This window comes from Lissotriton vulgaris, chromosome 6, assembly GCF_964263255.1.
Source record: "Lissotriton vulgaris chromosome 6, aLisVul1.2, whole genome shotgun sequence".
NCBI lineage: Eukaryota > Metazoa > Chordata > Amphibia > Caudata > Salamandridae > Lissotriton > Lissotriton vulgaris.
Window position 1 is genome coordinate 1,754,644,526 of NC_141694.1, and position 12,818 is coordinate 1,754,657,343.

General features: G+C 42.7%; 1 protein-coding gene across 2 annotated transcripts in view; it reads left to right on the forward strand.

The window, feature by feature from the left end:
- The window catches only part of CDC42BPA (CDC42 binding protein kinase alpha), a 1,012,118-nt gene that overhangs the window by 957,119 nt on the left and 42,181 nt on the right, over positions 1-12,818 (forward strand). For both annotated transcript variants that reach the window (XM_086927989.1, XM_086927990.1), the window contains 2 exons: positions 6,720-6,837; positions 9,216-9,373. In XM_086927989.1, coding sequence (XP_086784115.1) covers positions 6,720-6,837; positions 9,216-9,373 — 276 coding nt within the window. The remainder of the gene's footprint in view (positions 1-6,719; positions 6,838-9,215; positions 9,374-12,818) is intronic.

A 12,818-nucleotide genomic window follows, 5' to 3' on the forward strand; every position in this document is an offset into this window, starting at 1 on the left:
TGGCAAAGGGCAAGTAATTTATGTTTCTCTAGTTTTAATAATTTGTAACAGAATCTGAACTTAAAAAATGTCTTTAAGATATGCAAAATAGAAACTGTATACATGTCTTAAATCCTTAGATTATATATTGGTTTGACTGTTTTTATTGGTTCTTATAAAGTGTATACTGCTGCCATTTGCATTTTCAATGTGCCCTGCAGCAGCAAGCAAAGATGTGAAAGAAAAAAAATAGAATACAAATATCTCAATAGAAAGTTAATGAAGCACCAGTATTTGATTGCCAGCATTGCGTCGGAAACCGGGCAAGAAAATATTGGCAGACAAATCCAAGTGATGTATTTTTCATGTAAACGTTCACATAAAATAGTACTATGAAAAATAACATCTTACAAAAAATATTGCAACTTACACCACAAAAGTTCAAATTTACAATAACAATATTATTCAAGGTAGAGGTTACTTCAGGTGCAAGTTGACCTGAGCCTGACTGAAGTTCTCTACTTTACGTCATACCTTTAACTTTCCCACTGCCACTAACATGCATTATACAGATTCATAAGGTCATTAGGATCAGATGAAATCAGGTGGCAATCAATATCCCTCTAATGGAGTTCTGTGGGCAGGAGCACATTACAGTTTGTGGCAGGCACTCTCCTATGTACTCCAAACTAAAGTAACATTGGTGTGTGCAAGAAAGCTTTATGAAGATAATAGTTATATGTTCGAGGCATATGAGCTGCAGATTGTACATCTTAGCATTAGACCGCCACCTGTTGTTGGGCTCAAATGACTGCAGGTTGTTGTTGTCTTGGAAGAAGTCTTTGTAGTCATGATATAGGTGAGTCCTCCCTTGGACAACAGTGCGCATGGGCATCGACTCCATGCTTAGATTGTTTTTTTCCGCCACTGGGTTCGGATGAAAGTTTCTCCGCTCCGGACAGAAAAACATTTTTCAGCAACTTCTAAGCGCAGAACTTCCACAAACTTCCTTCGACATCAAAGACGAGGCTTTTCGACGACATAACTTCCATTCCGGGGGCCCAGTCGAGACCGAAAATCCACTTCGACAGCCCCGACATCGAGCCCGGCTCCGAAGAAACCAACAAAGCCTTTTAGTGCCTTGACACCGAGTAAACATCTCCAGTCGGCACCGAAACATAAAGACACCTCAGCACCAAAGCCAAAAGGAACTTCGGTACCGAAGCCATAAATCGTACCGGCACCGAAACATAAAGACGTGTCGATACCGAAACCGAAAGAAGCACCGGCTCCGAAGCCATCCACTTCCACATCTTCGGTGCCGAAGACAAAGAAGCCTGATTGTGAGGTGGCCAAACCCTCGAACATGCCTACGAAGCCGAAAACAACACCACGGGACGTTACACACCTTCCAATGCTAAAGAAAAACCACAACCACCACCGGAGCTGAAAAAATCGAAGCCCAGGAAGGTTGTAGAAGAGGAGGAACTTTTTACACCAGTTCCTCAACAAAAGAAGATCTATATAGACCCAAAGACAGGTCATGTGGGCACTACACTTCACAAGAAGAGACCAGCAGATGCACCACCCACTCATGTGGTGCCTGCCAAGAAGGATTGTGCAGCATCTCCTATGCACCGTTCCTCTCCTATACCTCTTCTTCCTCCTTCTCCTATACCTCCTCACATATCACCTCATTATCTCCTGAACATTCTCCATTATCATCACATTCCTCACAGCAAAATGATGATGAATATAACTAGAGGGAGGGGAGGATGAGGAAGAGCCTAGCTCATACCACATAGATGAGGGTATATGGGATTATTCAAACCCAACAGAGGTACCCATATATGATTTTCCAAATCCACAGAATATGCCTGACGTTCCAGAACCTCATTCACACCCATCAAGCCTTCCCCTCCTGAAGACCCAATTAGTTTTAGTCATTTGTTAAACAGAGCTGCTGTTTACCATGGAGTGTCTATGCATTCTGAAGATATTGAACAGGATTTTCTCTTAGACACCTTTGAGCACTCTCAGAGGACTGCTCAAATTCTTCCAATGATTAAGGGAGTAGTCAAGCATGCTCCAGAAGTATTTAAAGATCCTTTACGCACGAGAATTTTAAACCCTAGAATTGAAAAGAAATATAGACCAGCACCTACAGACCCAGTCTATATTAAAGGACACCTTCCACTAGATTCATTAGTGGTGTCCAATGCTAGAAAAAGAGCTAATTCTCAAACATCAGTAGAAGCGCCCCCACCTGATAAAGAATCAAAGGTAATTTATGCATCAGGGAAAAGAGTAGCTGCACAAGCAGCAAACATGTGGCGTATAGCAAATACACAAGCCCTCCTCTCTTGTTATGATGGGGCTCATTATGATCAACTAGAAAAACTACTTCACCATCTACCAGATCAGTACAAGGATCAAGCAACTCACCATATACAAGAAGGCAAGCTAATATCTAATGCCTCAATAAAATGTGCACTAGATGCTGCTGACACAGCATCTAGAGCCATAAACACCAGTGTCATACTTAGGAGACATGCGTGGCTACGCATTTCAGGGTTTAAACAAGAGGTACAAACTACCATTTTAAACCAGCCTTTCAATCAAAACCAATTATTTGGTCCTGAAGTAGACAACATACTAGAAAAGATGAAGAAAGACACTGACACGGCTAAGTCTATTGGAGCTCTACAGTCTACACCAAATAGAGGTTCCTTTCGTCGCTCCTCCTACAGAGGAGGCTCCAAGCAGACTGGAGCAGACACTACAACATCTTTTAAGTCACAAACCTCCTCCAATAAAGGATACTTTACAGGAGGATATAGAGGAAACAATAACAAAGGAAGAGGTTGCGGTAACAATAACAATCGATCCTCTTCCACCACCAAGCAATGACTTCCCTCTGCTCCCCCCACAGCATACCGCTCCTGTAGAGGGCAGATTAACACAGTTCCTGCCTGTCTGGAACTCCATTACAACAGACAAGTGGGTAAGACAGATTATCCAACATGGTTACTGCCTAGAACTTACAGCAATACCTCCTAACATACCTCCGAGACAGCGTCCAGACCATCTAACTCTGCTTCGACAAGAAGTGCTATCACTTCTACAGAAGGGTGCTATTCAAATAGTTCCTTTAGAAGAACAGGGAATGGGGGTTTACTCGCTGTATTTTCTAATTCCCAAAAAAGACGGGACACTGAGACCAATACTCAACCTCAGGCCCCTCAATCGCTACATACAATCAGATCATTTCCATATGATCACTTTACAACAGGTGCTTCCACTACTACAACAGGGCGACTTCCTTACAACACTAGATCTAAAGGGCGACTACTTCCATATCCCCATACATCCTGCTCACAGAAAGTATCTACGGTTTGTATTAGAAGGACATCATTATCCATTCAAAGTCCTTCCATTTGGGGTAACCACGGCACCAAGAGTATTCACAAAGTGCCTAGCAGTAGTAGCAGCACATCTCAGAAGACAACAGATACATGTCTTCCCTTACCTAGACGACTGGCTAATAAAAGCAAAATTGTTTGATCAGTGTGTCCAGCACACACAGCAAACGATTCAAACATTGCACTGCTTAGGATTCACAATAAACTACACCAAGTCGCACTCACAGCATTTGCATGTACATCAGTATGTAGGAGCTACACTAAATACGTCCACCGCTCTTGTGTATCCCAGCACAGCCAGGATACAGAGCATTCAAGCCTTAGTCACCAAGTTTCAACAAAAGCAGTCTCTCCAAGCCAGGGTGTTCATGAGGCTAATAGGCATGATGGCATCTTGCATCTTTATAGTACCACACGCAAGACTGCAGATGCGTTCCCTACAAGAGTGCTTAGCACAACAGTGGAACCAAGCTCAAGGTCAACTAAAAGACCTGGTGTTGGTGGACAGCCGCACATATCGCTCTCTGCAATGGGGGAACACCAAAAACCTGACAAAGGGGAGGCCGTTCCTAGAGCCTGTTCCACAAGTAGTGCTTACAACAGACGCATCCCTCACAGGGTGGGGAGCCCATCTCTTACATCACACAACTCAAGGACAATGGACCATTCAACAGAAAAGGTTCCATATCAACCACCTGCTAGCAATATTCCTAGCACTCTAGACTTTTCAACTTCAAGTACAAAACAAAGCTTTCTTAATCCGGAAGGACAATATGACCGCCATGTACTATATACAGAAACAGGGGGACACACACTCTCTGCAACTGTCCCAACTTGCACAGAACATTTGGAGATGGGCCATTCCTCAAAACATACATCTACTAGCGAAACACCTTCCAGGAATCCACAATCCGATAGCAGATCTGTTAAGTCGGCAGGCACAACAAATTCACGAATGGGAACTACATCCACAAGTTCTTTAGCCATTCTTCCAGAGGTGGGGCATCCACACATAGATCTGTTTGCCATCCACGAAAACGCAAAATGCCCAGCCTTCGCCGCCAGGTTCCCACACCCACAGTCCGAAGGCAATGCGATATGGATGAACTGGTCAGGCAAATTTGCATACGCTTTTCCGCCTCTCCCACTCATTCCATTAGTAGTGCGCAAGCTCAGACAACAGTCTCTCACAATGATACTGGTAGCTCCCACATGGGCACACCAACCGTGGTTCACCATACTACTAGAACTGTCTCTAACTCCGCATCAAAAGCTACGCCTCACACCATCCCTGCTAACACAGAACCATGGAGAAATCAGACACCCAGATCCCAGCCAACTGAATTTGGCGATCTGGCTCCTGAAGTCTTAGAGTTTGGTTATTTAAACCTACCACCAGACTGTATGAATATCATTAAAGAGGCTAAAACACCCACTACTAGAGCGTGTTATGCAGCTAAATTGAGAAGATTCGCAATTTATTGCAAAAATAATCACAATGATCCACTGGATGCTTCCTTCCAAAATATCATCTGTTCCCTTTTACATTTACAAAGGTCTAACTTGGCATATTCTTCCATATGCCTGCACCTTGCAGCAATTGCAGCATATCTACAAAACAGACAACACCTATCTCTCTTTAGAGTACCAGCAATAAAAGCTTTCATGGAGGGATTAAAAAGAATAATCCCACCAAGGTTACCACCTTCCCCTATGTGGAACCTAAATTTAGTACTCACAAGGCTCATGGGACCCCCGTTCGAGCATTTACATAAATGTGAACTGAAATTTCTAACATGGAAAACAGCTTTCCTTGTTGCCATTACCACTCTTAGAAGAGTAAGTGAAATACAAGCTTTCACAATACAAGAACCATTTTTTCAAATACATCCTAACAAAGTGGTTCTTAGATCTAATCCAAAACTTCTTCCAAAGGTCATCACTTTCTTTCACCTAAACCAATCCGTAGAGTTACCTGTGTTTTTCCGAAACCCAGACTCTGTGGCAGAAAGAGCATTACACACATTAGATGTTTAAAGAGCTCTTTTATACTACATAGATAGAACAAAACCCTTTAGGAAGACAAAACAACTGTTTGTAGCTTTCTCTCCTCCTCATTAAGGCAACCCTATCTCCAAAGGGAGGATTGCGAGGTGGATTGTAAAATGTATACAAATATGCTTTGCTAAAGCTAAACGTACACTAACAGTCCCTCCTAGAGCGCATTCTACTCGCAAACTAGGAGCCTCTATGGCTTTCTTAGGAAACATACCATTAGAGGATATATGCAAAGCACCTACATGGTCTACACCACATAACTTCACTAAACACTATTGTGTTGATGTGCAGGCCAAGTAGCAAGCTGCAGTAGGCGAAGCTGTCCTTAAAACTTTATTTCCAACAACTGCAACAGATACAGGTGACCACCGCTAAGGGGAGACACTGCCGCACAATCGATGCTAAGGTGTACAATCTGCAGCTCATATGCCTCGAACGGAAAATGCTACTTACCAGTATGCATCTGTTCTTGGCATGTAGAGCTGCAGAGTTGCACACGCCCTCCCGCCTCCCCTGGACTTGTATCCGTTCCAGTTTTCATCTTATTTAGATGCACCACACGCATGGACATCCTTTTTATTACTATATCTCTACTAACTCCATCATTTCCCATCATGGCGAAAAACAATCTAAGGATGGAGTCGATGCCCATGCGCACTGTTGTCCAAGAGAGGAGTCACCTATATCATGACTACAAAGACTTCTTCCAAGACAACAACAACCTGCAATCATCCGAGCCCAACACCAGGTGGCGGTCTAATGCTAAGGTGTACAACTCTGCAGCTCTACATGCCAAGAACAGATGCCTACTGGTAAGTAGCATTTTCCTTTTTACCGCTTCATTATGATAGGAAGTGTGCCATGTATCGATAGTCCATCATCTCCAGTCACTGCAAGCAAAGTAGAATTTTACCAACTTCAAATGAGGTTTCAGGGCCTCTGCACTACTAAGCGCCAATAAGTATTCCCTCCTTTACGCCATTTTGTACATTTTACCAATTAAAGGTTAGTATCCCACAGGCATAGAGAATGTAGAATCAGCAATTTGCCGTTCTTTCAGCCTCCAGTAATTCTACCTGCATGGCAGTTTCCTTAACAAATTTACCACCTTCTGTAATTCAGAGTTTGCTATGCATGTTTTACATTGTACTCTGCCACGCGCAAATGACGCACTGTCAGCTTGCTAAGCAGATGGAAAATAAAGACGGTGAATATTCTAAAGCATAATGTTTTCTCTGCATGCTTGTTTCCCATTCTTAGAATCTTAGACCTCAGGAAAGTCGGAATATGTTCAGTGGCTCGGTCAGCATTCCTTCGATCACCAAAACACGCACAGAACCTGGCCGCTCCATGAGTGCAAGCAGCGGACTAGGAGTCAGTAAGTTATCCATCATGATTACTTCTCTTGTAAACTGTTGGAGGCTGTGCTAATAAAATACCTTTCTTTACAGATCACATTTCAGTATGCATAGCATAAAGAGATGGCAAATGGTGATTAGGAGGGACTCCATGTCTGGGTCCTTATATCCAGATTCCTTGTTTCTAAGCATTCTTTATTATAGGGTTTCATAAAATGTAGGTGTTAAATGCCTGAATTTTCATTTATTTATTTATATCATTTATAGAGCGCAGGAATCACCCAAGTCGGGCTATCTCCGCGCTGTAGCAGCCCTTGGGAACAGCCAGAATAGGTGGATCAGAACAGAGAAGTTTTGAAAAAATTTCTGATTGCCAGGTAGCTGTTACAGAGACGGATGTCCCTGGGTAGTTGGTTCCAGAATCGGGGGGCTAGGTAAGTAAAGGATTTGCCTCCTAATCTGGTTTGTTTTATGCGCGGTACAACTAGGAGATCTTTGAGCCCTGACCTGAGAGTTCGGGGGGGGGGGGTACTATCTGACCAAGTTGTCAGACAAGAATCTGGGTCCCATTTTATTTAAGGCTTTAAACACCATGCGCAAACCTTGAATTTTATTTTTTTGCGTATGGGCAGCCAGTGTAGTTTGCGTAAAAGGGGGAGTGAAGCTGTTCTAGGGGGAGCACTGGTCACTAAGCGGGCAGCCGTATTCTGGACTACTTGCAGTCTGTTAAGGGAGGTTTACTTAGCTGAGATCAGCAGGGCATTACAGTAGTCCAGGCGACTCAGGACCAGTGCTTGTACCAGGGTTTTATGTGTGGAGGATGGGAGAAGGGGAAAGACTCTGCAAAGCAGTCTTAATATATGGAAGAAGGCCCTAGTGGTTGTAGTAGCATTCTTCTCCAGGCTTAGTTTGTTGTCAATTTGGACCCCTAAGTTCTTAAACACTTGTTTTGGGGACGGGGCTGGGGCCAGTTCATCGGGCCACCAGTTGGAAGACTATCTAGCTACTGCATCTTTGAATAACAGAATTTCAGTTTTTTTCTGCATTCAACTGAAATAAGTTGCTGCTCATCCATTCAGTGATGGTTTTCGTGCCCTTCAAGAAGGTGGCGTCAATGTTAGTGGAGCTTTTGTCGAAGGAGAGGAGTAGCTGTGTGTTGACCGTGTAGGATATTGGTATGAACCCCATGTTTCTCAGAACTGATGCGAGTGGGGTGACATAAATGTTAAATAGGGTGGGGCTTAAGCATGAGCCTTGGGGTAAGCCCTTTGAAACCGTGGTGGTCTGAGATTTAAAAGGACCAAGGTTTACTGTTTGTGTTCTCTCCTTCAGAAAATCAGTCAGCCATTTTAGTGCGTTGTCCTGAATGCCTATGGCTCTTAGTCTCTCTAGCAGGATCTGGTGTGAGATGGTATTAAATGCTGCGGACAGGTCGAGTTTTATGAGAATCACTGTTCGGCCGCTGTTCGCAGCATTCGGATGTTGAGTTTGAGTTTTTTAATGCATTGGGAAGTAAAGGTTGCTTGTTTGGGAATCCATGGCTTTTCCTCCACTTGCCCTGTTATTTCTGGACTTGTGAGAGGAGTCACTTATTGGGATTCAATCTATGTGACAAGGGAATGATTTTTCAAAGTTTTTGAACTCCAAATTAAATCATAGCAATATAAAAAAACAATAATTTAGAGTTGGACTCTTCAGCTACAGATTTAAGGAAAGTCAGACATTGATCCTTGTAAATGGCATTTGACAATATAAAAAGTGTGTCATTGTGATGGAATTTTCTGCGTTCAAAGGTTGTGTGTTCGGATATGGTTATTGGCTGTATGTTGGAAGAATTCCCTGAAAACAGTGATCAACACCCACACTTTTCTAAGTTTGTGGATAGTTACCAAATATTTATGAGTAGTTTATGCATAGTTGAGTAAACTCAATTAAAACCCTCCAATATGGAAAAATTAGAAGGGAAAGGGGATTTCTCTATGTAGGAAAACATTTTAATGTGTGATTTGGTCATAAACCTGAGAAGTGGCCTTTTCTGCATTTTCATATATAGCCTATAAATTCTGATTTCTAACATTATGGAATGGTACAAAAAGAAAACTGAAAACATGAATTGAAAACACATTTGTCTTTTCGCTTGTAAAAAACAAAAAAAAAGGATTTGCTTAAGTCTGTATATGAAGAGTTGAGAACCAATATATCTTCGATCAGTTAAAGAGCAGCACAATGAAGGTTGTCATGGAAAATATATTTCTTTTAAACTATTTCACATTGAAATACATTTTTAAGCAGCATATGCATCATATATTTTCAGTGGTTTCAGAATGATGCATTTGCTGCTCTACAGTTGCTAAAGCACACAATTAATACATACTTTTTATTCTTTCCCAATTCTTAGGGTCCTCTGCGCAGAATGGCAGTGCTTTAAGGAGGGAGTACTCAGGAGGAAGCTATGGGGTAAAGCGTCAGACAATGGCCTCGCCATCAGATGGGTCGTTGTCCTCTGGGGGATTGGAGCCAGGGAGTGATGCCCCAGCACGGGACTATGAACGGGAGGTACGTTTCATGTGTCTAACTGGAACGAGGTCTGGAATAGCCTTCTGCAAACTCAATCGAAATAAAAACAGATGGCATGGAGTTCTCTGATGTTTAACTGTCTGCAATGTTATTTTGATTTGCGCCGCATGGATCTGTTTTTGAAGTATCTGTGATCTTGGTTTAAATGTGTAGGACATAATTGCAGCAGTAGCAGCAGTCAGAATTTGCCAAATAATGTTATCACCATCTCTGTATTGTAAATCTAAGAAATGGCCTTTTGCAGGGAAAGGTTGAATTTCTTAGGCCATGTCCCTCACTAGCTTCCCAAAGAAGTGAGAACTAAAGATTGATTTCCTTGCTTAAGGTGTCCATTTAAACCGACTGCATTATCTTTTGAACCTTTTCAACACCTCTGTTGGTCAAAGAGATCTCAGGATGAAAAAATATTTTTGGGGAAATACTGAATATCAAGACCTTTCAAGCACTCACAACTTTCATAGGGACTGCAAAGTCTTTCTGGAATTTTCTACAAGCTGGATCAAGTACTATAACCATAGTTCTGTCATTCACCTCTTTTGTTATATACCTGAATAACCATGCTTCTAACTGAATCCAGAATCAGTGTTCATGTATTTGATGGCAAAACACCGAATTTTCTTTATTGTGATAATGAAAGACGTAGTAGTTGAAATGGTGACAATAGAAATTGACATATGTTCAATGCCATAGTCATGGACCCTTTAAGTCTTCCTCTTTATTAAGGTTACCTTAGCCCTAATCACTAAAATAAAATGTTTGCACGCATGGCCCTGCACATTGCCTCAGACCACTACTTACATGCTCCCTCTGTCTCGCCTGTATTAGTAGTGTTTTCTACTTCAAGGAAAACAAACACATTTCACTAGCTGTGTCTCCAGGGCAAGCATCTACTGTGTTAATTGTTTTCATTTTAGGTTTATCTGAGGCTTCTTCTGTCTAACTGAATCTACTCTGCGCTTACTGTGCCTCTCTTTTCGTGCCACAAAAAAGTGGGTTCGCAAATTTGGGAGCCCAATCCACTGTTGTCATTTGTTAAAATATTTTTTATTTTCGTCTTGCCGGATAAAAGATGTATGTGAGATCAGCCTACGCATTTCGTCCCATAAGCTACAGGTCTTCTACACTGCACAAGTAAGGATTCACAATATCTTCGTTAGTTAGAACACCTCTCATGTGTAGCTGCAAGTGGGTGTGTGCCAGGCAAAGAAGTCCAAGATACTCTTGTAGTTTGAAAAGGCTTTATTTCCATTTAACATATTCGAGGCATATGAGCTGTAGATTGTATACTTGTGCATAGATCGCCATCTGGTGTTGGGCTAAGATGTTTGCACTTTGTTATTGTAGAAGTCTTTGTATTCACAAGATAGGTAACTCCTCCTTTGGTTAGTAGTGCGCATGGGCATCAACACCATCTCCGTTTTTTTTTCCGCCATCGTGTTCGGATGTTATTTGCTTCGTTTCGGGTCGGTGTCGTATTCGATTCCCCTTCGATGCGCAAAGCTCTCACAGTTCGACAGTATTGTTTCGAACGCTGTCTCCCTCGACGCATATCCCAACAAACAACAAAATCTTCGAGTCTGGTCATTTACGCGGGTCGTTGGGTGGATCAACACCATCAAAACCAGCATATGGAAAGGACTCCATTTAAAAAAATGCAAGTGTGGTGCAAAATTTCCACACACACATCTCCACGTGGTCTGCAAACTTTGCCTCTCTCCAGAATACGAGAGTCAACAATGCAAGGCCTGTGCTTCCTTCAGGTCCAAGTAAACCATACATGGTTGCCAGGCTCGACGTCACGAAATGTCTAGATCAACCGTTTCGACACCAGACAACATATTCGATGCAGGCCCAACGATCCAGAGACAGGAGATGAACCAGCCAGCGTCTCCGAAGCCGATGAATCGCACTCAGAAGACCAGACAATTACTCCAGGTCAATGGAGTGGGAGTACTGAGATCGATGCCCCTGCCCCAAAAAAACACAAGGCTCTGGTAACACATTCACCTTCGGGTCTGGGTCTAAACTGTGATAATACTTCAGAAGCCCCGCCTTCAGGCCCGGCTCCAAAGTCCACAAAGCCTTCAGGCAGCTCGGGATCATGCCAGCCACACCACAGTACAGAGAAACTATCTTCGGCACCGAAACAGAAACCCAAGGTACCATCGACACCAGACTCTTCGGCACCAAAACAAAGTAAACCCAAGGATTCAGATCCCAAAAAACATTTGAAAACTTCGAAGCCGAAGATATTTTTGAGTCCAAAACTCCACCTAAGCAAAAGGAGACTATGACCCCTCCTAAAGCTAAGGACGACAAACCAAAGCACCACTCGTAGCCCAAGGCCTCGGTGCAGAAAAAAGACAGTGAATCAAAGACAGTGAATCAAAAGAACTGCTTCATCCAGATCCACCGGATCCTAAACAAAAACTATCCATATCGACCCCGTTACCGGCAGGTCACTTCTATACCACCTAAAAAGAGGAATTTGTACTCCCCAGATTCACCTGAGATGCCCTTGAAGAAAAAAGGCTCAGCCACTTCACCTATGAGGTCTTTCTTTCCACCTCCAAAGCTTCCAAACATAATACTCTCTACAGCACACTCTCCAGTGCCTCCTTTTTCACCTGCACCACAAGATGATGATGAGGATATAGGGGGTGGGGATGAGGACATAGACCCACCACCTGATAATGATGATCCTGATGATGATACCCGCAGTATCCAACCTCATGACTCTTGGGATGATTAGAATGTCCCAGATGTACCTGAGCAAGATCTAAAACCCTCTAGGCCATCCCCTCCAGCTGACAACTAAAAAATAGAGCTGCACAATATTATGGAGTGCTACTCCACTCAGACCCTTTGGAGGAAGATTTTTTAATAGAGACCTTCTTGCAGCCTTAAAAGTCAACAAATTCTCTCTCTATGCTAAAAGGGATGATTAAACATGCCCCTGAAGTTTTTAAAGATCCTGTCAGGGCTAGAGTGCTCAATCCTAGAATTGAAAAGAAATATAAACCAGCTCTAAGCGATTTAGCTCCCTCTGGATTCACAAGTAGTGGCAAATGCCCGTAAACTGGCAAATTCCCAAACCACAGGCGATGCCCCTCCGCCAGACAAAGATTCTAAACTATTGAATGCATCCGGTAAAAGGGTTGCGTCACAGGCGGCAAATGTTTGGCGTTTTGCTAATTCACAAGCTTTACTAGCAAGGTATGACAGGGCTCATTATGATGAGCTTGAAAAGCTCATGCAACATCTTCCAGACCAATATAAAACTAAGGCAAATGAACTCCTACAAGAGGGAAAGTTGATCACAAATACCTCTATTAAATGAGCCCTGGATGCTGCAGATACAGCATCTCTCACAATTAATACAAGTGTATTACTACGCAGACATTCGTGGTTACTCAGATCTGGT